We start from the raw sequence: 26208 nt of genomic DNA, 5'->3' as shown, positions 1-26208 counted from the left end.
AGTGATTAGACATTTACATGCCTTACTAAGTGATCATCCTGATAAGTCTAATACCCATCTGGCACCATACAGTTATTACACTGTTACTGACTATATTCTCTTTGCTATACTTTATATCTTCATGACTATTTAATAACCGGCAATTTGTACTTCTTAATCTCTTCCATCTTTTCCACCCATTTCCCAAACCCCCTCCAATCTGGTGACCACACATTTGTTCTCTGTATATGAATTTGTATGTTATGTTTGTTCATTTTTTTGGATTTTACATATAAGTGAAATCATATGGTATTTGTCCTCCTGTGACTTATTTCACTTAGCATAATATCCTCTAAGTCCATCTATGTTCTAGCAAATGGCCATATTGTATTCTTTCTCATGGCTGAGTAATATTTCCTTGCTCGTTTAGTTTTAATAGCACTCACCACACTGTATGGTAATTTTCATGTATACTTGGCTCATCGATTAGATCATAGACTCTTCAGGTCAAGAAGCATATCTTGCTCATTTCTATAAACAGTGCTCATCACAAAAAAATAGGTGTTTAATAAATGTTAGGGGAATAAATGAATGAATGAGACTACTGGAATAAATTTTACTTTCCCTTCTAGAAACCACTAAGGTTACAGAAATCCCTTCTCCATCTTCAAAGATGTCAGAAAAAACTGAATACAAAGGTTTATATAGCAGCACGAATATACAGAACAAATATCAAACAGGGAGCCAAAAGCCCTGGACTTTATCATTCAATAAGTCTATAACACTGGGCAAAGTAATTAGCGTAAAATGACAGGTCAACCAGGGAGGTTCATTTGAAGTCTTATCCACCCAAGAATGAATGAAATATGTGCACAATCCATGTTGATGTGCTTGTTAGATTCAGTATTATTCTTAAATTATAACACTGTAATTTAATATTATAGATATTAACATTATGTTTAACATTATAGGCATTAATCTTTTATCTGACAAATTTAAAATAACCCCTCTACTATGCTGCTTTTCTCTTCAGACTGGTATTACCGGGTTGTACTGTATAGAAGTTTCATAATTGTTTATATTTTTCTTCTTTAAATGTTTTCTGCTATTTCAATGATTTTTTTTAAAAAAGTTTGCCCGTTATAGTCAAGAGAAGAACATCATTCTACTTCCTTATACCAAAATATACTTCTTATGTACTAGGCTCTCTCAAATAACTGGCACACAAAAGGGGGGAAAAAAAAAAGTTTAAGATTTTTCTCTCTCTGGGAAAAAAGCCATTCTCAATTTTATTTCTACTTTTAAGCATGATACAACACAATTTCATCTTTTAGCCTCATAAGTCTATATACCAAAACCCTTCAGAAGTAATAAATTATGATCTCATATGTTTCTACATTTCTATAACTGGCTCAGGAACTGAACAATTATGTTAGGCTTTTATAAGGATCCAGAATTAGGCTGTAAAGTTTGGGTATAAGGAGAGATCCAGGAACAGAAGCTTCCTTTGGGGGGACGTCATTTATGTATGAAACAAATCTGAAGGTATGAGATTAGCTCTAGATAGGAACTTTAGACCTAAGGATCTAAAACGGGTGCAATTAAAATAAGTATGTTCATAAACATGAGCATATATTTTGCTGGTTGTGTTAAATTTCTCCAAGTAATAAGATTGGTACAATTAATCTAACTGTAAAATGATTAACACTCATTCAAAACAATCTTTTTTAAAAAATTCAATTTTAAAATGACTAAATTTGGGGGAGAAAATTTTAATTTCCAATTTTAATTTCAACTTCAAGGATGAAAAACTTATGCATTTAATCTGCCTATTAAGAAAAAACATGAAATACTGTATTTTTATAAATTATTTGTGAAGCTACATAAGAAAAGGAATTTTCTTCACCTGTAAGGGGTGGGATATCACGATTAACTGTTTCTTCTGCTTCTTCTAAACCATTATTTATTGATGGCCTCACTTGAATTGCTTGATTTGAATAAGCTGCTCCATTAGTTGATGTAGTAGTACTGGTAGTGATCTCATCCACTTGTTCCATATCAAGCTGTTTTACTATCTCTTCGGCTTCCACTGCCTGTCCTGGGGAATCGGATCCTGATGTTCCTGAAATCATGATTTGGTGTATTCACAATCATCATTTAAAAACACACAGGGGTGGGAGGATAAAATGGGTGTTGTTTAAGGGTACGAACTTACAACTATTAGTAAATAAGCCCCAAAGATCTAATGCACAGTATAGTGAATATAGACAATAAGATTGCATTATAATCATCAAACCTGCTAAGAGACTAGAACTTAATTATTCAACCAATAAAAAGATAATTATGCAACATGATGGCAGTGCTAATTATCGCTATAATGGCTATCATATTATAACACATAAATGTGTCAAATCAACATGTATACCTTAAATTTACACAATGTTATGTCAAATATATTTCAATAAAAAAATAAACACTCAAATATTTAGAAAAATTAAATACAACAGAAACAAAGCTGAGGACACCATTGCTTATTGAGTCTCGGACATTTCAAATAACAAGGAATAGAGACTATTATAAGCTATAGTAGTATTTGTGAACTGGTTTCTTTTTGCCATTTTTAAGTGTTCAAATAGTTTAGAAACACCCATTTATAGTCAAATAAGTCATAATTTAGAACTTTTTAATTTTTAATTGATATAATTAACATACAACATTGTGTAAGTTTCAGGTGTTCATATTGATTTAACACATTTATATAGTACAATATGATTGCTGACCTAGCATTAGCTAATATCTCTATCCCACAACATAATTATCATTTCCTTTTTTGTGGTTAGAACATTTAAGATCTATTCTTAGCAACTCTGAAGTATATAATACAGAACTTCTGTACATTATAGCAGATATCATTTACCAAGTGCTTACTATGTCTAGGCATTACATATATGTATTCATTATCCTCAAACAGCTCCTGATCTTTTCACTACTAAGCATCCTAGCCATTATAGATAGTTTTAGTTTTTAAACTAGAGGCAGTTATCCAAGAATGAACTAACTGTTCCTCTAACTATGAGGACCCTTTTATTCAGAGAAGGACAATTTCTCAACAAGATTCCATCTTAATAAAGACTGACTTGAATTTAGTTTCCTCATTTACTCAGCCATCACCTAGAAGATACTGCTGCCCAATTCTCCTTCCACTATGGCATGACCCCTCCTCTTTCCATTTCTTTATAGAATCCTACAAGTCATTTTCAACAACAAAATCAACCTCTAATTCTCTCAACTTCCTCACAAAATATTCCTCCTCCCTCATTCCTTTAAATTTAACCTCTTTTCAAAAAAAGATATCACCCCTTCCCTTAAAGCTCTTTATCCTCCCATACTCAACGTACTAACTGAATCAGAATTCATGTATCTCCATTGCTGCCACCAGATCACTGGTTTTCCACTAATGTCCAAAAACGCTGGCTCCTTTGGGATTGATGTCAACTGGCTATGATTCTTCACTTAGCCCCACTGCTGTCATCTCCCATCTATTGCCAGCATCCTCTCTTAATCACAAAGGAATTTAACACCTAACTACCAATTTTCTGCTGTATTAAATGCCTGTCTAGTTGTTCTTACAGATGATATCTATGGCTCATCCAATGACTAATTCTCAAAGGTCTTACCCTCTTTAGCTCCATTTTCATTCATACTGCTCTTTAGCAGTAAACATCATGGCCATAACCTGGACATTAACGCTAAGAAACTGTTCACCTCTGAAATCTAAAATTCAAATACATTAATTCCCTACCACAACCTCTTAATCTTCTAATTATCTCATACTCCTATTACATGAGATCTTCACACATTTGATAAAGGCCAGTCTCTTTTATTCCAAACACATCTCTCAACAGCTTCTTTTCCACAGACTTCATTATATATCTCTTACTCCTTTCTGAAGCCAGCAGTCTCAGTGTGTCCTTGCTCCCTTGTCTTTCCACTGTCATCTATCATAGACATCTCCATTGAATCAATCTAACTTACGGGCTTCTCTCACACGGAAATGGTACAATTATAAAGACTGGTCATACTCCAAATAAAACCCTCTAATCTTAGGCCTATAGCATGCTGCTCAGTATGCTATATTTCGTGTGTGCATGTGCATATAAGCTTCTTTTACTTATACCCACCCAACGGCAAACATTCTAAACCTTTACCATTCTCTTCAATCCTTGCCACCAGAACTATCTCAGCAAATATACCATCTCCTTCATATAAAAAATTGTAACTATCAAACATGAATTTCTATGCAAACACGTTTGACGGTTACAATTTCTGCACATATCTTCATAGCTTCTTTCCTCCAGCACGGAGAAAAATGTTTTTTTTCCTCCCTGTTTCAATTCCAATCCTACTTGTTCTTCTGATCCCATCTCTGCCAGGAAACTCCAGAAACTTTATTAGTTATTCTTTTTCCTCTATGTTCAATCTCTTCCTATTAGACCTTTTCCTAAGACTTAAAAATATGCCTACTCCTCACAAATACAAACATCCCTTGAGAGACTTTGTGAGTTCTCTAGTTTCTTTCATATGCATGTTCCTTATAACAGTAATCAACACTTGCTGCTTCCTTTCTTACTCTCCATTTTACTCTTAACCCAAGGATGTTAAGCTACCAACTCCACCACTCTGAAAGTGTTCTGGCAAAAGGAACCAATGACCTTTTAATTGCCAGTTTCAGTGTGTCTTTTAATGCTCATTTCCTTTTCCTCTTCTATCTTGACAACTATTTGACCCTGGGTTTTGATAACCTCTCTCCTTTTGGCTTCTATGACACAGACTCTCCTGGCTTCCTCCATGTGTCCTTTGCTTACTTCTTTTACTTTGTCCAGTCCTTAAATATTTGCCAAGATTTGGGTTTTAGTTTGCTGAACCAAATAGACAGTTTACTCCACTGGTTCAACTAATACCTATAAGCTGATAATACCATGGTCTACTACTTAAACTCAGATTTCTAAGCTCCACAGAAGAATGATAAATTGCTACTAGACATTTTTACTGAGTTGTTTCACGGCATCTCAAACTCAGCATGGGCCAAATTAAATTCAATCATCTCTCTCCCAGGGAACTTACTCCTCTCTCTTTAAAATCTAACTTTGTATCATCTTAATCTTTTACCTACAATTTTTGCCCAAAATTTGTCCGTTCTATATCTCTAACCTTTCTTCTCTCTTCTAATATCACAATTAAAGTCACATGAAGTCTTAAATGGACTACAAGTCCAGAAACTGTTCTCCCTACATCCAGCCTCCTTAGAACTTAGCCTACACACTACTGCTAAAGAGATCTCTAGAAAACACAAATCTCTTCTTATTATTCACCTTGCAATCATCTCCCACTGACTAAGAAAGTTCGAATACCATACCATGTTAATTCTATAATTTAAATTCTAATAATTCTCCTCTTATCTTTTCCCGTGCACTCCTCAAATCAAATGCTCCATCTGTGACTAATTCCAGTTTCTCAAATACACTATGCTGTTGCTCATGCTGCTCCTACCTGAAATGTCCTTTACCACTTTTCAAAGTTCAGCTTTTCTATGAAGCCTTTTGTGAGAAGCTATTCAGAATATAGAAACACTCCATTTTTTGAGTACTCCACTGCCCCACACCTTTATCAATGCACTTATAAAAATTTATTATATTTATTTACATGTACTTCTCCCTCCTGTAAAAAGGAAGCTTCTTGAGGGCAGGGACCACGTATTAATCATCTCCGAATCTCCAGCGACTAACACAGTAGATGCTCAACATTTGTTGAATGAATTGAAATCTTCAAGTCATCCTTCATATTTAAATATATTCTCTCTCACAGATTAATAAGAGGCACAAGAATTTAAAGAACCGGTCCAAAGTAACATGGATAAAGAGTAGCAGAGTTGGAATTTTAAAACAAGTGTAACTCCAAAACTCATTCCTTTTCCACGACATCAGTCAGTATTTACTTCCAAAGATGTTCTATGGGGCATTAGTTCTACAAGATGTTAGTAGATGTTCCACAGAATTGGGTTTTGGTCAAATATGTCTAGGATATACTGGGTTAAACAAAGTTAAAGGTAGCTTTGTTTTTTGTTTTGTTTCCACTCCATGACTTCATGGTCAAATTAATGTGTTAATATGCATTATTTTTGCCCCCAGGGCATCTTGATTTTACAGTGCACAATTCTGCCTCTTAAAAATTGTATCATCATCCAGAAATATAATTCAAATTATAATTTAAATAACCAGGCAACAAGCATTTAATGGCTATTTTTCATGTGCTCAATATTGTATCATACAACATGGCAGATTCATTTTAATTAGGGTAGTTTTACTATTTGTCTAAACTGAAGATCCCTAGGGGTGGGAGGGGGGTATCAAGCAAATGATAATAAAAACTGTGTTACCAAAAATGACCTAGTTTCACTTAAAATATTCAACAAGTTCCACTTTATTGATCTAGAATACTGGAAATGCTTCTGGACTCTCTCCTGTACACACTCTAAGGATTACAAAGTCAATCCAATACAGAAAAAATAAAACTCCAGCCCAAAGTGGATCATCTAGCTTTTCAGATAGTAAACGCAGAGTTAATGCATTTCAACAGAATTAAACATATCCTGTATTTATTTCAGTCACTAAAAAAAATGCCTTATAGGAAATCTATTTTTAATGAGGCTAAAAACAAACATAAGATGCTGGCAAAATATGCCACTAAAATCAAATAGAGCTTATAAAAAACTAGAAAAACCAATAATTTTTTTTAACCTAAATTATGTTAATGGTTTATACATACCATTTTTATTTGCTGGTGAAAAAAAGTTGAAGACAGGAGAAAATATGGTCCCCAACAATGTAGTCCTCGGAGGACTGCCAGAGGAAGGATTATCTTCTAATTTACCATTTTGTTTTACATGTTGATTTGTCATTTCATAACTACCAGCTTCTAAGAAAGAAAGAAAAAAGGTACAATCTAGAAAACATAACTTTCAGAAATGTGTTCTAAACCATTCATTGTAAAAATAACTTTTCCCTTCAAAATACTTCATGAGAACTAATTAATATTGTTAGGAAAGTTTATTAAAGAAATTGTGGTATATCACTTGTAGATCAAATAATCTTTATAAAAAGTTTACTTATAATTCTTTATAAACACTAAAATTCACTGAGTTTTTCAAAGTACAGTTGACCCTTAAACATGTTTTTTTTTTTTTTCATAAATACAGTTGGCTCTCTGTACCCCAAGTTTCACATCCATGAATTCAACACTATATACTATTATACTAAAAACAGTCTTTTCAATCCAGGGTTGGGAATCTACAGCAGTCCTGGAACCAATCCACTGCAGATACTGAGGGAAAACTGAAGTTTTGCTGTGGGAAGATGGCCTGTGCACTGTAGGATGCTTAGCAGAATCCCTGACCTGTACTGCTAGATATGAGTAGCAACCCCTCAACAGGTTGTGAAAACCAAAAGGTCTCCAAACATTGATAAATGTCCCCTGGAGAACAAAACCACCCCAGTTGAGAACAAATGGGTTGAGTGATCCAAGCCCCTTGAACTCTGAAATCCCGTGATCCAGGAACAAATTCTTATTAAGTACATATTTCAAATCTGTACATGTACAACTTAAGTCACATCTATCATTAAGAATTAAGTTTATTATAAGTCAAAAATGTTGCTTTATATGCATTTCCATGTTAAATAATATAAAGCTAGTTGCTCTGCCTTTGTCATTTTAATTCAAAAAAGTAGACTTATATTAAGGTAAATTTTTATTTTACTTCATGCTGCTAGTATTTAACACAAAGATTGCAAAAACAGCAGAAATTGCTCAAAGTAGATTTTTAAAAACAGAAAAGAAACATGTCAGGTGAAATCTCTGCTTATACCTAATAAAACAGTATCTAAATATTAACAAACCTCCATTTACTTGACTTTTCCGTCTTACTCGAGATATCTGTTTATTAGGTTTTTCTCCCGCTCTTGGTGTTGATGTGATCAGATTATTATCTATATCGCGTTCAAGTCTACTCCGTTTCGAAGGATTTTCTCTCTCTTCCTTAAGATATAAAAGGAAAAACATGCATTGAGCAGTCATTCTATTCTGCCTTACAGGTTAAACTTTTAAAATAAAATATGATTTGCACCCCCACCATGCTAAATTGCAGCTTTACAATAGCTAACATATGGAAACAACCTAAGTGTCCATTGATTGATGAACGGATAAAGAAAATGTGGTATACTGCCATTTGTGACATGGATGACTTGGAGGGCAGTATACTAAGTGAAAAAAATCAGAGAGAGAAAGATAAATACCATATGATCTCACTTATATGTGAAATATAAAATTTAAAAAACAAACAAAAACAAAACAGAACAGAATGGTGGTTGCCACAGATGGGAGAAGAGGGTGGGAGAAAATGGGTGAAGGAAATCAAAGGTACAAAACTCCAGAAATAAAATAAGCAAGTCATGGAGATGTAATAAACAGCATGGTGACTATAGTTAATAACACCATATTGCATGTTTGAAGGTTGCTAAGATAGTTCTCATCACAAGAAAAACAAAAAACTCTGGAATTATGTATGGTGATGAATGTTAACTAGGTTTACTGTGGTGATCATTTCACAACATATACAAATATCAATCATTACATTGTGCCTAAAACTAATACAATGTATGTCAATTACATCTCAAAAAAGGATAAAATGTAGTATGATATACTTTCCCGTTTTTCAAAACCAGGAGAAACCAAATAGAATATCTAACATTGGTAGAAAAATACAAGAAAAATGTGAGTGTCATAAGAGTATTTATTAATGCAATTACGATACGCAAATATAATTATAGCATCCTCACAATTCAAATCCTTTCCCCAGGGTCCATTAAATTTCCATGCTATTAAAATACTGAATTGTACATGTGCTCTGAATTTTCAGCAATCTTCCCTTATTCCTAGAATTGCCTGAAAAAACAGAAGTTGTTTCACGAGCACTCACAGTTAAGAGCAAGAACCTTACTAGAATTTGCTGGCATATCACAAATTACCAAAAATGACAAAAAGTAATTATGCCTGCCACTGCCACAACCCCCCAATGCCAACCTCAGTTCTTTAAACTCCTTAATAAAGCTCTCTACCATTCATTTCTTTATATGGGCAAATCCACTTATGACCAGTTTATACTAGTTTTACAATATTAATGACTAAGACAGTATACTCCAAGAAACTACCTGATTTTTCTCTATTTTTCTCATTTCTAAATTTTTTTCTAGAGTCATTTACATAAGCAATTTTCTTACATTTACTGTAATATTGGCCTATAATTCTTTATTTTAATAAGAGTACCTGAAATCTTTTGATAACTGTATTTTAAAATCTATATACATAATGTATATAGATAACCAACATTCTTATTCAACAGGAATAATGTGTACTTTTTTTGCATTCGATGGTTTTACACCATCGAATGACATACTATTATACGTTTTCTAGAGGTTGAATATCGTTTTATTACTTCTGAAACAAACCCTGGTTTTTTAAGGGGCCAAAATTGTAATTCCCTATTTGGATCAAAACAGAAAAAAGATAATACTGCAAATATAATTCAGTGCAAAATTTTACTTTTATGCAGCAGTTTCTCTAATTTTACGTAGTTTCATCAAAACGATATGTCCCCCTGCCCCGTGGTTTCACTCATCCATGGTCCAAAATATTAAATGAAAAATTCCAGAAATAATAAATTCTTAAGTTTTAAAATGTATGCCATTCTCAGTAATGGTGAAATCTCACACCATGTGGTTCCACCCCTACCAGGACGTGAATCATCCCTTTGTCTAGTGTATCTATGCTGTATACCTGCCCATCTGTTAGTCACTTAGTAGCTATAACAGTTATGATGACTATTGTGCTTGTGTTCAAGTAACCCTTACAGTAGCCTACCACTACGTCACAATGCCAATGTCATTTATCTCACTTCATTTTACCACACAGGAAATGTATTATCTCACATCATTACAAGATGGGTAAGTACAGTACAATATTTTGAGAAAAAGATGATGTTCATATGTAACTGTATAATTATTACACTATAGTTATAATTGTTCTATTTTATTGTTAGTTTTTTATCTCTTACTGTGCTTAATTTATAAATTAACTTTATCATAGATATATATGTACAGAAAAAATCATAGTATATATACAGTTCAGTTTCAGGTATCTACTGGGGGTCTCAGAAAGTGGATAAGAGGGAACTACTGTATAGCATGAAGTAATGCCTCAGTGATCTATAAAAAAAATTCCTCAGATTTATACTCTTTATCATTCCTCTGTATTTTAAAATGACAGAAAGCCTCATATTTCAAACATGGGATCTCCATTATCAGAAAATATAGGGGTGTGTGTCTCTTTATAAAGTCCTCAAGAAAAGAAATAATGCCACAAAGCCTCAACTACACTAAGGTCCAGCATCCTCCTAAGGAAGACTCTTAGCACATCTGCTATAACATAAATACATATACTTCTGAAAACCTTGCATTCTAAAAACAGAAAAGTTTATGGGGGCAAAATGGGTCCAGTAGGGTAGAAAAGGGTACACTGGAGCAGTTCAGTCAATGTCCCTGTAACTCTAACCACAGTACAAACAAAAACAAATGACTGGGATCCCCAAAGATAACTTGGACATCCCAGTCAAGCAGCTAAGAGCAGCTGAAATGCTACCTCGGGGCTTAATAAAAAGTATTAAAAAAAGAAAAGTAGCAACAAAGGCTTATGGGAGTTGATAAATGAAGCTTTAAGCCAGTAGGGTTTGCTAAGATGGACACAAAAGGAAATGCAAACTGCCACATGAGAAGAGCCCCTGCTAGACCAGGCTATACTTCTTTGAGGAGGCACTCCCACTGCAGGTTATCACTTTAAATTTTAAAGTCTTGCGTGGGAGGCGGGGGGCAGGGTTGGGAGAGCTTTTGCCTCTGTAGGATTTGAACTCAAAATTTTAAACTTTCCTTATGAAGTATAAAATTTAACTCCCATTATTCAGGGAACCCCTGTCCAGCTTAAGAAAAATCACATGTAAATCAACACACCACCCCTGTGCAACACTATTCTCCTATTTACCAATAGGGTATAAGCTAATTGCTATCATGGACATACAACATATTATAGAACAAACTATACTATGGTCAAGTGAGAATACATTCAAATACTCTAGTTTACATCTCTGAAGAGGAAGAAGCAGAAGCTACTAAGATCAAGGTTAAGATTCTGTAGTCATTGTTAATAAAATCCTATTCTTCAGAATAATGCATTCAAATGTTTAATCATGGTCCAATTCTGAAAGACAATTCGCCACCCAATGTGTTTTGAATATTCAACTATATATTTTGGGGACATTTTCAGATAAAGTATGATTATTTAAAAAAGAACTAAGAGAAACAAGATTTCTACATTACTGTGCAGGTTGTTTTAATAAATGTAATAATCCTATAATATATCCTCTGGAATTTGTATTTTTCAAAGTTGTCTAAGAGGAAAATCTTGGGAAGGCACTGTTTTTAAATGTCCAAATCCCAAAGGAAATACAGAGAACAGAAGGGGAAACCATAGACTCATGGTTACCACGTCCACTTTACACACAGAAGGTCCTGGGTTCGAGCCCCAGTGGAGCCACAGCCCATACCCTGGGTGTGCCAGGCCCTAGGTGTGCGCCAGGCCCCGGGGGTGCGCCACAAGCGTGTGAGAGGAGACGACCCACCTTGAGATCCAGTTTTTAAGGGGAGACTGCAAATTTAAAACCAGGAGACAAGATATCTCCCCCAAACTTCAAACTGATGAAGACAAACCAAAAGCCACAACACCTGAGTGCCCACATGCTCCAGTGCAGAAAGCAAAAGGATGCAACAAGGTGTATGACACATCCGCAAACAGGAGAAGTCCAAAAGAGCTAACAGGCAGATCTCAAGGAAAAGAAGGGCAGGCTAATTTGATAACAGCAGATGAAAAGAGGAGAAGTTGATGCCAATCCTATAGCAAAGGGGTCCATGAGGAGAGTGAAAGATAAATAGTTTAGCTTTAAAGACTTAAAATTGACCAACTATAGCTCTCTTCTAGGATAGAGTCCCACATGGAGGGGAAACTGCTGGAAATAAAATCAAAACTGAGCAAGAAAAGCAAAAGACAAAATAAAGAAAAATTCCAGATAAACATGAGCTAGTCATAAAGTGACAGGAAAACTAAAAAGCAACCACTGTATCTATGAACATTACAGAAGAACAACACAACTAATCAGAAAAGACTCTGAACTACAAAATCCTCTAAAAATTCAGAAAAACTAATCTCAAAAAAAATGAGCAACAAGAAAGTATAGATGTCAGATCACAAACAAATTATCATAAAACACACAAGGAGTAAAATAACATCTCTACAAATAAAGAAAATGTCAGAAAAACGTGCATAGAAAATACATCAAAATTAAAATCTTCTATTTCAAAGCAAGACAAGAAAATGATATGAGACATACATCAGAGTCAGAAAAACTCAGAAATGAAGAGATAGAACAAAATAATTAGAATTAAAAGAAAAAATTATTTCGGAAATAAAGACTGAACTAGAATGGCCATAAAAACGAGGAAACAGAATAGATTATGCCTTTAAGAGAAAGAGAAAGTAAAATAGGAACAAATTTAAGACATCAAAATGTGACAAGTATTACAAGACAGGCAAAGAAGATCCAACAGACAGAAAAGAGTCTTTGAAGGAAACCAAAGCAAAAGTGTGGCAACAAAACAATTAGAAAAATTTCCCCAAATAAAAGATTTGAAATTACATGTTGAAAAGTACTGTTTAACTAAAACTGTCAACCTAGAAAAACAAATGCTAAGATATACCCTAAACTTAATAGAATTAAAATTAAAATTAAAGAAAAAAACTCCTTTGGAGAACAAGGCAAAGTCAATTTATTTATAAAGGAAAAATTAGATTATCAAACTTTGACAGCAATGCTTTTTATGCCAGAAGAAAATGGAATAATATTTAAAATAATAGAGGAGAAAATGTGAGCCAAGGATTTAATACGTAGCAAAACTGATTTTCAAGCATAAAGGGCACTGTTAGCAACATGCAAGGACTCAGAATATTGTCCCCAGGAGTGCCTTCTGTGGCATCTACTAGCATATGAGCTTCAGACGATAAAAATGACTACAATGACATGAGGACTGAGGATAAGCATTAAATATACCTAAGACATGCAGAACCATATGTACAACACTAAGACATATGGTCTTAAGGATTAAAAGATATTATGTAATGACTACAGGCTCAGAATCTAGATATAAAACTATTAAAAAACTGGTAATAGATATATAAAAAGTCTTTAAATGTTCACTTTAAAGACATTCTGAGACTGAAAACTCAACAGAATTCATTTCCGGATGATCTACACAAGAAACACTAAATGAAGTTCTTTAGGCACAAAATAAATAATACCAGATAGAATCTTAAATCTGCACTAAGGAATGAACACCACTAAAGCAAATATAGGAGTAAATATAAAAGATCTTTGTGTTCAGTACTTTTACTATGCTCTTACTAGCTACCTTCAACAGTTATACCTGCTTTAATCTCCGCAGCCTCATTATGATCCAGGGAATTATCTTAAAGTCTCAAAGTTTTTCTATATATGTGAAAACACAATAAGAGTACTCTTATTGTTTTCCTTTGTAATATTAAATTTGTTTTATAAAATTTTATCAAAGACAGTTATTTTAGAATTTAGCAATATTTTAAAATAAAAATTTATAACTTTATAACAGGTCATTGGATTAAAAAAGAGAAATTAGATGATTTGTCATTTCCATCTATGGTTGCACTGATTAAAAGAAACTGATATATCAGAATTCTCATACTCACAAAAACAGAAATCTACTCTAAAGTAACTGAAGTTGCAAATTACATATGAAAATGTGATAAATCTATATTCCCTCTGACCGCACAGTCTTATTGTGTCTTATGTAATAGAACATATTTGAATTATGGTGCCAATTCAGTTACAATGCCATTTGAGATTATTTGGCATTTTTAAAAAAGAAATATACCACATAATGAGTTCTCTAAAAGCCAAAAATTATTTCTTTAAAAGCCAAAAATCATTACAACTTTTCAAACTAAAAATTAAAAAGCCAATGAAGTATCTTAAAAAGCAAGTTATATTGCATTAGTAGAAAAAGTGTATATAATATCTGAGATACTTATAAACTCTTGCACAGTAGATAGTGCTGAAAGCTTGCTAGAAAAAATGTCAATGAAACATTTGTAAATACAAAAAATGAGTTAGTATGTAGACTGTACTTCTGCCTTACAGATGTGGCTGAACTTTCTGTTTTGACTGTTTTTATCTGGTACTAGCATCAAGTAATCAAGATCTTTAATCACCAAAAACCTTTACTGCGAATGTATAACAAATACAGGGGCACATAATTTTTTTGCATCGCAGTTTATCCTGGAATAACCTGTGTTAAGATCTGCATTAATTTTGCAAAGCAAGGATGGATATAACTATTACCGCCTTAGCACAAATCAAGACACTCAATAGTTATTGTATTTTTCAATGCCATTCACTTGCAGTGGAGGGGGGAAAAACTGGTACTACTTAAGAATGTCCTTAATAAAGCTGTAAAATTAATTAAATCTCAACTCTTAAATGTGTGTTAACCTTCTGTATGAGATGGGAAGGATACACAAAGAACTGGTGCAAACATGTGCTTCCATAATTGTCTTGAGAAAAAGCATTTGAGAGTGTTTCAGTTGTAACCTGAATTAGTCTACTTTTTCCAATGAAAAACTATTTTTACTTGAAGTAGTATTTTTCTGAAAAGTGAACAAAGCAAGCCTGTCATTTTAAGAAAAACCAACACATTTTATTATCAATAAAATTTGAGCTTTCAAGCAAAAATCGGAATTTTAGAAAACTTGAACCCAACACCATGAATGAGCTCGAGAGCTTCCCAATACTTAGACTGTTCTGTTGATATCAGTGGGGATATTCACAAGTGTTATTTTTTAATACTGATTAATAAAATTCTCTATGCAGACACACATATGGAAGATTTGCACAACTCAGCGAACGAATATTTTCCAAATAACCAGTGCATGATATTACAAAACGATACATAGGTAAAAGACCTAATCCAAATGCAAGACAGACCAATGAAAAGATCATTGCAGAGCTTTCAAATTCAGTCTTGGAAAAAGAACCCAGAAACTACACCAGTAGTCAAGTTTTGGATTAGTATCAACAGAGTATTTGCAATTAATTAAAATGCTCTTCCCTTTTCTATACATGTATGGTTTTCTTTATATGCTTCAATGATAACAGACTACCTTCTATAAAAACCACCATTAAGAGAAATTTACAAAATTGTAAATAATATCATCTCTCCCACTAATTGTTTTAGAAAATGTTTGAAATGTTATTTGTATTAATGTGTAGTATATTTATAATTGTAATTATGAATATTTTCAAAATTCATAATTTTCAATAACTAATGAGATATACTGATAGATACAACCCACATAAACAAATATTCTTTAGGGTTTCCAATATTTGTAAGAAGGTAAAGGATCCTAAGATCAAAAACTTGCAGAACCGCTTGCTCAAGAGAGACTACTAATGAAATCACAAGAGAAAAGTTAAAAAGTCACTCCCTCAAATGGAAAAAAAATCTGAACTGATAGTTCACAAAAGAAGATCCACACATGGCTAACAAGCACATGAAAAATTACTTAACCACATTCATCATCAAGAGAATGCAAAATAAAAACACAATGAGATACTACCTATCCCTGTAGAAAGGCTAAAGTTAAAAAGACTGACAATACCAAATATTGGTGAGGATGTGGGCAACTGGAACTTAAGTCAGACATTGTTAGAATGTAAAATGGTACAAATACTTTGGAAAACAGCTGAGCAGTTTCTTAAAATTTAAAGAGTCTTTCAACAAATAATGCTGGGACCAATGGATATAAATATGCAAAAGCATATGTTGGATCCTTACCTGACAACACCTATAAAAATTAATTAAAAAGGAACAGAGGCTAAATGTAAGAACTAAAACTATAAAATGCTTATAAGAAAACCTAGTGATAAATCTTCACCACCTTGAATTTGGCAATGGTTACTTGGCTAAACTCAGGCTGAGTTTGACAAAGCTGCTGAGGATGTTAAGTACCTCAAGACCAAGCCAGCAGATGATGAGATGCTGCTCATCTATGCTGCTACAAACAAGCGACTGTGGGTGACATAAATACAGAACAGCCTGGGATGTTGGTCCTCAAAGCCAAAGCCAAGTGAGATACCTGGAATGAGCTGAAAGGGACTTCCAAGGAAGATTCCACAAAAGCTTACATCAACAAAGTAGAAGAACTAAAGAAAAAATATGGAATACAGCGACTGGATTAGGCTGCTAGCCACACATTTCATCTAAACTGATATCATGCCTTGTTTTTCCAATACCGTGGATGAAGTGAAATAATGAAAATAACCAGTTAAACCTCTTCCTCAATACTGTCCTGGGTACAGCACGAAGAGATTAGGGGCCGAAATGCTTACAGACCTTGCTGAGTAGTTTTTATCTGTAGGTCAATTAAAAGTGCATTTGTTACTTTAAATAAACAAACAAATTGGACTTCATCAAAATTAAAAACTTTTGTGCTTCAAAGAGGTCCACAGAATGGAAGAAAATATGTGTAAATCATATCTCTAATAATGTATTTCTATCTAAAATGTATAAAGGACTCTAACAATTTAATAAAAAGACAAAAATAACCCAATTTAAAAATTGGCAAAGGACTTAGACATTTCTTCAAAGATGATATACAACTGGCCAACGAGTTCATGAAATGATGCTCAATGTCATCAGTCATTAGGGAAATGTATTATCAAAACCACAATGAGTTGCATTTCACAAACACCAGGATGGTTAAAATTAAAAATACAGACTATAATAAGTGTAGATGTGAATGTAGAGAAAGTGGAACCTCCACATTTTATGGTGGGACTGCAAAACTGCAACTCCTTAAAAAGCTAACTACAGAGTTATCATAATACCCAGCAATTCCACTTCTAGATATACACTCAAGAGAAACGAAAATAGATGTCCACATAAAAACTTATATGTGAACGTTCACAGCAGTCATTATTTTCATAATAGCCAAAATGTGGAAATAAGCCAAATGTCCACTAACTGATGAACTGATAATCAAAATGTGGCATATCCATACAATGGAATATTACTTGGCAATGAAAAGGAATAGTGTACTGATACATGCTGCATTCTGGATGCTCTGAAAATATTCTAATTGAAAGAAGCTAGACTATATAAAAGACTGTATACTATATGATTCCATTTATATAAAATGTCTGGGATAGGCAAATCTATAGAGACAGGCAGTAGATTAGTGGTTGCTAGGGACGTGGAGTTTACTTACAGGTGATAGCTAAAGGATATGGAATTTCCTTGGGGGATGATGTAAACTGTCTAATACTGATTGTGATACTGGTTGCACAACTATGCATATACTAAAAGCTTCTGAATTTATACCTTAAATGGATGAGTTTTATGATATATGAATTATATCTCAAAAAAGCTACCACACACAATTCATATAGATAAAGAAATTATGCTATTTGGTATACTCATAAAACAGAGTTCAATTACAGATAAACATGCAGTAACACAAATAAACCCAAAAACTATGCTGAGTGAAGGAAGCAAGACACAATGAATTACAATCATATGAAATTCTAGAAAAGATTAATATGATCTAGAATGATAGAAAGCAGATCAACAGTTAGAACTCTATAGTCAGAACTATAAATTAATGCTGTTTACAAGCTAGGGATTGTAAAGCTCCCCTCAAACTACTAAACCTACAGGATGAAAATGCTATATTTTCCTGTCCTGTAAATTTTACTCAAAAATTGGGGGAAACAGCATTTTTATACTAAAACACCAATGTATTTTGGAGTAAATTCTTATAAAGTTTTAAAAACGGGAATTTTTATGACAAGAAACTTCCTGCTTCCTTATTTGGGTATTCTTCAGACCACTCCTCTTCCCCCTTGGTCAAGAATAGGTACTTTCACAAGTATTATGTTAATGTAAAGAAAAAGCAAGTATTGTAAAAACACCAATATCAGCCAATATATTTTGGAGTGTTTTCAGTCTTACAGTTTATTTTCCAGCACCCAAAACTCAAGGTCAAGTTTTGACAAAAGATGTAATTAGTCATACTAAATACTAAGATAATATTTCTATCTTAGATTGGTCAAAGTAAATCACACCAATTTCTCATAGTGTAAAAATGAGCTAAGGTATCCTAAAGAACATACACCTACATTAAATGTAACGTTTGTGATCAGCTTTTGGTTTATAGAGAATATATCAAGAATTACAATATAAAAGGATCATCTCTACTCACTGTGCATTATAGCCCATTCATATGATACAGATGATAAAAATTATCCAAAATATGGATTTGAAAGGATGTGACTCATGCCGTGTGTAAGATATATTATGAAACATATGTGTTTACGTTAGTTGAGAAAAGACGTGGGCTCATAGGTAGCTGTTATGTTACTAACTTAGCTGTAACTACCGCTTTCATCTTTGCAAATCACACTTAAGATACATTTTGTAGTAATGGGGACCTTTTAAATTTAAGTTGTTTTGTCCTCTGCATTATTAATATTAGAGGGCTGAAATTTTCTCGAGTACTTGTTTCCTTAGTACTTTGAAGATAAAAAAAACTACTTTTTAAGTACTAAATGTCATTATACGCCTTTATTTAAAGTTCCCTGTGCTTCGGGTTCGAAATAATCTAGTTGTCTCTGTATATAAATTGTATAATTTCTTATTTTCAAATACCAATACTTCAATATAGTCAGATTTTTCTCTTTTTTTTTTGGTTATATGTAAAAATTGAGTGATGAAACCAATAATTTGCTTTGGAGCACATTTCCTAAGCATAAATTTATCTTCCTAATTATGTTTACTTAAGCAAATGTTCAATTTTGTTTGCATTCCTTGAGAATGTATTTACTTGAATTTACAAGAAATCCAGATGCATACCTAATATTAGGCAAAATCCAATAAATGATTTTAAAGTTTCCTCAGATAATCCATAAAATGAATAATTCAAATACAGATAAATCAGAGTTGGTAGTGTATGACAATAATAATTTTCTATTTTTCAGAAAAAAAACTGAAGCAAATTCCTCTCTTCTTTTTATTATAATGACCAGCTTTTGGTATTTCATTGTTACGAAGATATAGTTTGAGTAAAATTTTGTTCTCAAAAAATATATATACATATATATCATGATCATGAATTGGCAGACTCAATATTAACATGTCCATTTCTGCTAAATAATCTACATAATCAATACAATTTCTATTATAATCCTAGTAGGCTTTTTTTTTTTTGAGAAATAAAACGTTAACTCAAAGTTCTGTGTAACTATAAAGGATCTAAAATAGTAAAACAAATTTGAAAAAGAACAAAGTTGGAAGACTTATATTATCCCATTTCAAGACTCACTATAAAAGTTAAACAGTGTAGTATGGGTATAAAGATAAGATATATAGATCAATGGAGCAGAACACATTTCAACAGATCAATACATACAGTCTTTGACTTTCAAGCAAGATATAAATTAATCTAATGTGGAATGGAAAGTCTCTAATAAATGTTGACTAACTGGATATCTGGGGTGGAGGGTAAAGAGGGGGAAGAACTTTTTCTTCTCTCATTCAATCATTCACTCATTTATTTATATATTTATTAAGGTCTCATGTCTGAAAGTTATATTCTGTTACTACTCAAACCCTAGAATGGGACATTTCTTCAAGAAGCCCTAGTTCCTTTTAGTGAAGGAGTATTTAGAAAGTAAGATGTGGATGCTAGATACACATAGTTCAGCAGCAAAGCAAAGAAAAATGTGAATAAATGCATGCATGTAGGTTTGTGTGTGTGTGTGTGTGTGTGTGTGTATAAAGGGAGGGAGAGAATGTGAATATGAATGAATTCAAACAAGCTATCTTTTCCTCCATTCAATTCATCCCGCCAGTCTGAAGGGTAAACTATTTCATGAATCTGGTTGCTAAAGAACACATGTGGAGAGACATTTACACGAACAACTGGAATTTTATTTTGGTAGGAGGGAAGAAAATTCCCAAATAAAACTATGAGGTTTTGTAATACAAAGATTAAAGAGTTAGAATAGTTTTCATTTAATCACATTTATTCAAACCAAGGGGTACAACCCATCAGTGGATTATAAAATCAATTTAAAGTATTAGAATCACCTTTAAAAAGAGAATAAGAAAAAAACAGGCTAAAAAAGAAAAACAGGCTGAAAAAGAAAAATCATAGCACCTCATACATATTAATGGTGAGTTTTGTTTCATATGTATGAATGTATTTCTGTCTGCAGGTCATAGTTAAAAGATCTGAGAGCACTGATGGTAAGGATTTCACTATTTCATTAGTGAAAATATTTAGATAAGAACAGAGAAAAAGATCGTTTTATTATGAGAAAACTCTAGAAAGGTGTAGATTTCTGGTATAAAGCAAATATATTTTAGTTGTGAGGCCTTCACTTCAAATATATAGCAGAAATCTTATGCTAAAAGCAGAGTGGCTGCATGTGAACAATTCCTGAGAGCTTCTGCTGACAATTTAATAATTCTAAAATTTGAGAAGTGGTAAATCTTTGAATCATAAAATCTGGATTTGAAAGAGGCCAGAGATTTCATTCACCCTGTTATGAGCTGAACTGTGTCTTCCAAAATTCATTTAAAGCCCCAACCCCCAGAACCTCAGAATGTAACCATATTTGGAGATGGGGCCTTTAGAGAGGTAATTATGTTAACATGGAGTCGTAAGTGTGGGCTCTAATCCAAATACAACTGGTGTCCTTACAAGAAGAGATTAAGACAGACAACATACAGAATGTAGAGCAACTGAGGACACAGCAAGAAGGTGATCATCTGCAAATCAAGGAGAGAGGCCTCAGAAGAAACCAACCTGCTGACATCTTGATCTTGGGACTTCTAGCTTCCAGAACTGTGAGAAAATAAATTTCTATTATTTAAGCAACCCAGTTTGTGGTATTTTGTTATGGCAGCCCTAGCAAACTAAAACACACCCTTTATATTCATAAATGAACAACCTATGTTTAGATTACCTAAATACTCTCATGGCTAATTTATGCAGTTAGGACTAAAACACAGACTAAAACTTATTAGTAACATAAAAATGACAATATATACAGATTGTCAGTTATAGTAAAATGACAAGAACAGCAGTAGCCATTGGTCCTAGCAATCATGATAGTAAAAGAAGAGAAAAAAAAGTAGGCTGATATAAGAAGAGCAAGTTTCAAACAGCCAGACTCATGAGACAGGCATGAAAACAATGTCAGATATCTTAGAAGGGGCAGAGCTCAAAAGAGAAAGCAAAAAAGCTTATCTAAGAGTTCAGCCCTAGCTATATAAACTTTAAAAGTCCAAAAGAAAAAAGAAGAGTTCCAAAGAAACCAAAGTGGCAACAAAAGGAATTGTCTAACTAACTTGGTTTTGAAATGGCACTTGTGGAAATAAGAGAAGTAGTCTACCATCCAGTCAAAAAGACTAAAGATGGAGGATAATGATATATGCAAAAAATACTAGGGGGAAAAACTTCCTCTAAAAAGAATAAGTTTCAAGCTTTGAGCTGATGATAATAGACTATAAACAAACGACAAAGTGGATAGAATTGGAAGACTCAACTCCTATTTACTTTCATCAAGAATAATTTCCAATCCCATTTAATCCCTACAGAAGATAGGAAATGCTACAAAGTCAACATTTAGCTACTCTGGAACAAAATGGTACAGGAGAAAGAGCACAGGTATCACAGTCAAATGTACCTAGGTTTAAATCCCAGCACTGACGCTCATTAAAGCAGTAGTGCATAGTGGTTAAGAGTATAGGCTCTGAAAACAGTACGTGGATTTCAATTCCAGTATTGCAACTGAAAGCTTAGTAACCTTGCACAAGTTATTTAATCACCCTGTGCCTCAGCTTCATCTGTAATATAATGATAGCACCCACTTCATATGGTTTCTAAGGCTTAAAGAAGTTATTACATTTAAAGCACTGACAACAGTGCAGAGCATAGTAACCACTCAATAACTGTTAGTTATTATTTACCTGTTTATTTGTTATTTTTTACCTGAGAAAACTAATTGTTGTGATTTATTATTGACACTGTATAAGTTACCTAAAGTCACCAAGCCTCAGTTTTTCTCTTCTATAAAATATTATAAGATGGTTTAAAGATTAAGGAGATACTGGATATAAAACATCTAATATGCAATAAACTTTAGCTGCCAACCTCTACCCAAATTTAAAAAAGGACAATGATGCTGTTTTTAAGATACTGAACATAAGCATTGTATCTATACTTAGTAAAATTTTAGATTATCAAGAAGATGGTGCAGTGACAATGTAGATAAGAAGGAAGTAACAATTAGATTCAAGAATAAGCTCATTAAGAATAATATATGACAAGCTAGGCTTTTTTAATTTACTTCTAACATAGGGTTAGTAGACTAGGGGGAAAAAAGGGTTACCTTGATTTCAGTAAGGCAATCACATACTAATTTTCATAACAATCTTATAGAATAAAAAAATCTGGAATGATAGTACAATTAAATGAATTTGTAGAAAAAACTGTGCCTCAAAATATTAATTAATTAATAAGACACTAATTTGCAAACAGGTTTTTAATCGCCCTATACTGTTTAACATCTTTATTAATGAAAAACTCCTAGAAGTTGGTTTAAAAAGAAAAGGAAAAGACAAGAAACCCAACAGCAAATTCTACAGAAAAACCCTGAATATTTTAGTTGACATGGGTAAAAATTTGCTGACCAACAAAGATAGATCTAACTACTACAGAGGAAAAAAAAATGATATGACACAATATATCATATAATGCCACATTAACAGAAGAATGCCGAGATCAAAGAAAGTAAATATGAACAGAAGTCAGAAGACACAGGAAAAACCTACTTCTGGTTGTTACCTTTCATAAACAACAAAAAACGGTGACGAAGATGGCGATTCGTATCATATACTGTCACATAATTAAAACTTTAAATATTTAGCCTAGATAGTGATTGAGGGTTTACATCTGCACATGTGGAAAAAGAAAATATAAGAAAGTAAAGGGTAGATATAGTTTCATTAAGATGAAGAACTTTACAACATTTAGAGCTGTTCAGAGAATGAACTGAGAAAAAAGTAACATTCCCATCAACAAGAGGCTGATGACAACCCATTAGGAATTTATAGATTCAGGAATTCATGTTTTGGAAGAAATCTGATCTTTGTCATACAATAATAACTAGAATACTTTTAGGTTTATGTAAATTAACTCAAAGACACTTTTTAAAAATTCTAATTAAAATTCACAAAAGAAATTTTATATTATTAGAAAAACAAAATAAAACCATCAAAATAAAAACTCTACAAACACAGAATACTTCTAAATCTTGGCCAATGGTTCACAGTAACTAAGCTATTAGTTATATGACAGCAAAATCTACCACTATGAATAAGTCGCCAGTGATTTACATATTGAAGTGAGAAACTTACATTACAATGAAAAATGTGTCGTAATAGTCCCCGCAAAAAATACAAGAGTAGTAAACAGTGATAAAATCTATATACGATGAATGTTAATACCACTATCCATTTACAGAGTGCATTAAAATTTCTCAAAATGATTTCTCACCCATTTGCCGTCTAATCTGAAAACAACCCTGAGGCAGACAAAGCAGTTGGTATTAGTCCCATTATACTGTTTTCCTGAGGCTCAAAGGAGTAAATGACTCCTCAGATCAATCAAGTTGGTCCAGAGTATGAATCTGGAGCATATGACTCCTGGTCAGCGTCCATTCATTCTTTGATAACTTTGTTTTCTCTTTAATGAAACAATACATTTTCACTGTACAAATGTTTGAATTCAGATAGATAAGTCACCTCCCTAATTAGACAAGGTATTAATAATATTAATGAGAAATTTTCTCTTATTTGAAATGAAAAAAAGTAAGTAAAAATAATTCATGTAAATCAGCTTAAGTAAAAGAGAATTTTCTCTTACTTCCCATAACACTATGCTGAAAAAAACAGAAGGCTAAGTTAAGTAGACTAAAAAATATGTCCATTAAATGTTTGCATGTTAACATAACATCAAAATGTAGACATAGTCCCTTTAAAGTAGGCTCAAGCAATATTAGATTTCTCATCTTTACATGCTTGAAAAAAACTAAACTTCAATTTTAATAAATACAAGGTAAAACCATTACCTTGGGTGTGCTTCCTTTAATGAATTTTTTAATTGAAGACAACAAGCCGGTTTCATTCTTCGGTGGTTTTTCTCCTCCTGAAGGCAGGTTATCATCAACCTCTGAATATTTCCTCTTTGCCCTGGCAGTACGTTGTGTTTGGATTGGATGTGATTGCTGAGAAGCTTTTCTTGTTCTCAGCCTCATCTTTTATGGGTGCCACATGTAAAACTAAAAGAGAAAAATAAAGAGAGTTATTTATTAAAATTAAATCCAGCACACCCATATTTTCCCAGCTTATATATAAAAAAAAATCTCTTGGTTAAAAAAAAGTCCAGGTCTCTAAGGGACTGAAATAAAAGAAGTGAAGGGCACTGTGCTTTGAACTTTTTTGTATACGTTATCCCAAGCAACCTTCCCAACAACTTCTGAAATATGATATCCTATGATCGAACACCAAAGAGTATGCATGCTCTTTCCACAGCACTATGCTGTCTCCACCCATGCTGACATTATCATTCATTCACTCAACAGCTATTTAATGAGCACTTACCACATTCAAGGCACTGGGCATGTAGCAAATAGTAAACAAAGAGGGAAAGTTTTATGTCCTCTGGAGCTCACAATGTAATAGGAAAAAAAAACCCTCAGTGAATAAATGAATCAATTCTATGAGCACGATTCTAATAATCAACAGTCATACAAGTGTTAATGAGAAGCTGGATTGTTTTGAGGGATTTGATCTTACCATACATACTTTAAAAACTAAATTCACATCAGAAAGAAAATATAAGGCAATTTACTTGAACTCTCTCATTTTATGGATGAAAAAATCAGTGGCTGGCAAAACTGTCCCAAGACTTAGAGGTAATTTAAGACACGCCCTGAGTTAGAATCTGTGAAACAGAATACAAAACCACTAAAGAATTAAGACATATAAATTCCAATCCTACTTCAACCATAGCTAAGCTATAGCCACAATTGTTTTTTCTCACCTGTATAAACAATACATTAATCTTACCATCTTCAGGCTCAAAATGAAAAAGGAATTAGAAAAGGCTATAAAATGTGGAGAACAATTAAGCTACTCATAACAATGGGTACATTAAGAGAAAGTCTAACTCCATTTAAGCACTCTCAACTCCTAAAGGTGTAGAAATTCCTGGACCAATTAGGAAGCTAAAGAAGTTGTCTTTACTAATGTAACATAACTGAATTCACAGAAAAAAAGTTAGATATCTCTCTTTTTACATATATACTTTATACTACTCTAGTGTAGAGTATCTACTTTAATGACAAAAAACCCTCAAAAGCCCCAAACTCAGGAGATTCACCAGAGTCATCCCAAAATATCCAAAGAATTATTTTTCCCTGTCACCAAATGGTACTCAGTTTTAAATTGCTATCCCCAAATAAAATAAATATTGCCTTTTCTCCCAAAGAGTCAATGTTAACTTCTAAAGAAATTTATCATTCAATGCATTTATCATTTACTTAACTATTTACAATACACTACTCCTTAGGAAATGCATGGAGAATGTTTTTTAAAAAAAGTTATTTTTAAGCAATTTCTGTAATTTTTTTTCAAGTCTTTTCAAAAATATCTGAGGGTGAACCTACCTTAAATCCAGAATCATTAAATGATTCTAGAAATTAAAAAATTTTATGAAATAATATATCGATATACAATAGGTCTTAAAAGACTAAAGATGTATATAGGTAATCCAGTCTTAGGAGGTTCAGCTCATAAAAATTTAAATAGTTATTGGTCACCTGCTACCAGAATGGTAATAAAAGGATAAAAACAATCT

General features: G+C 33.0%; 1 protein-coding gene and 1 pseudogene across 6 annotated transcripts in view; one reads left to right on the top strand and one right to left on the bottom strand.

Moving 5' to 3' along the window:
• CTDSPL2 (CTD small phosphatase like 2) overlaps positions 1-26208 on the bottom strand; it is a 75033-nt gene that overhangs the window by 24217 nt on the left and 24608 nt on the right. For 2 of the 6 annotated variants that reach the window (XM_011355033.2, XM_011355034.2), the window contains exons 2-6: positions 24419-24628; positions 21091-21129; positions 7932-8070; positions 6805-6954; positions 1886-2101 (exon numbers count right to left, since the gene is read on the bottom strand). In XM_011355033.2, the coding sequence (XP_011353335.1) occupies positions 1886-2101; positions 6805-6954; positions 7932-8070; positions 21091-21129; positions 24419-24604 (730 nt within the window). In that variant the 5' untranslated portion in view covers positions 24605-24628. The remainder of the gene's footprint in view (positions 1-1885; positions 2102-6804; positions 6955-7931; positions 8071-21090; positions 21130-24418; positions 24629-26208) is intronic. The other 4 variants (XM_011355036.2, XM_011355037.2, XM_011355035.2 and 1 more) reach the window with 3 other exon arrangements.
• LOC105288767 lies at positions 15196-19061 on the top strand (annotated as a pseudogene).

Source organism: Pteropus vampyrus, unplaced genomic scaffold, assembly GCF_000151845.1.
Source record: "Pteropus vampyrus isolate Shadow unplaced genomic scaffold, Pvam_2.0 Scaffold19, whole genome shotgun sequence".
Taxonomy (NCBI): Eukaryota; Metazoa; Chordata; class Mammalia; order Chiroptera; family Pteropodidae; genus Pteropus; species Pteropus vampyrus.
The sequence above is the reverse complement of the archived record's forward strand: the minus strand, read 5'-3'. Positions and strand labels throughout refer to the sequence as shown.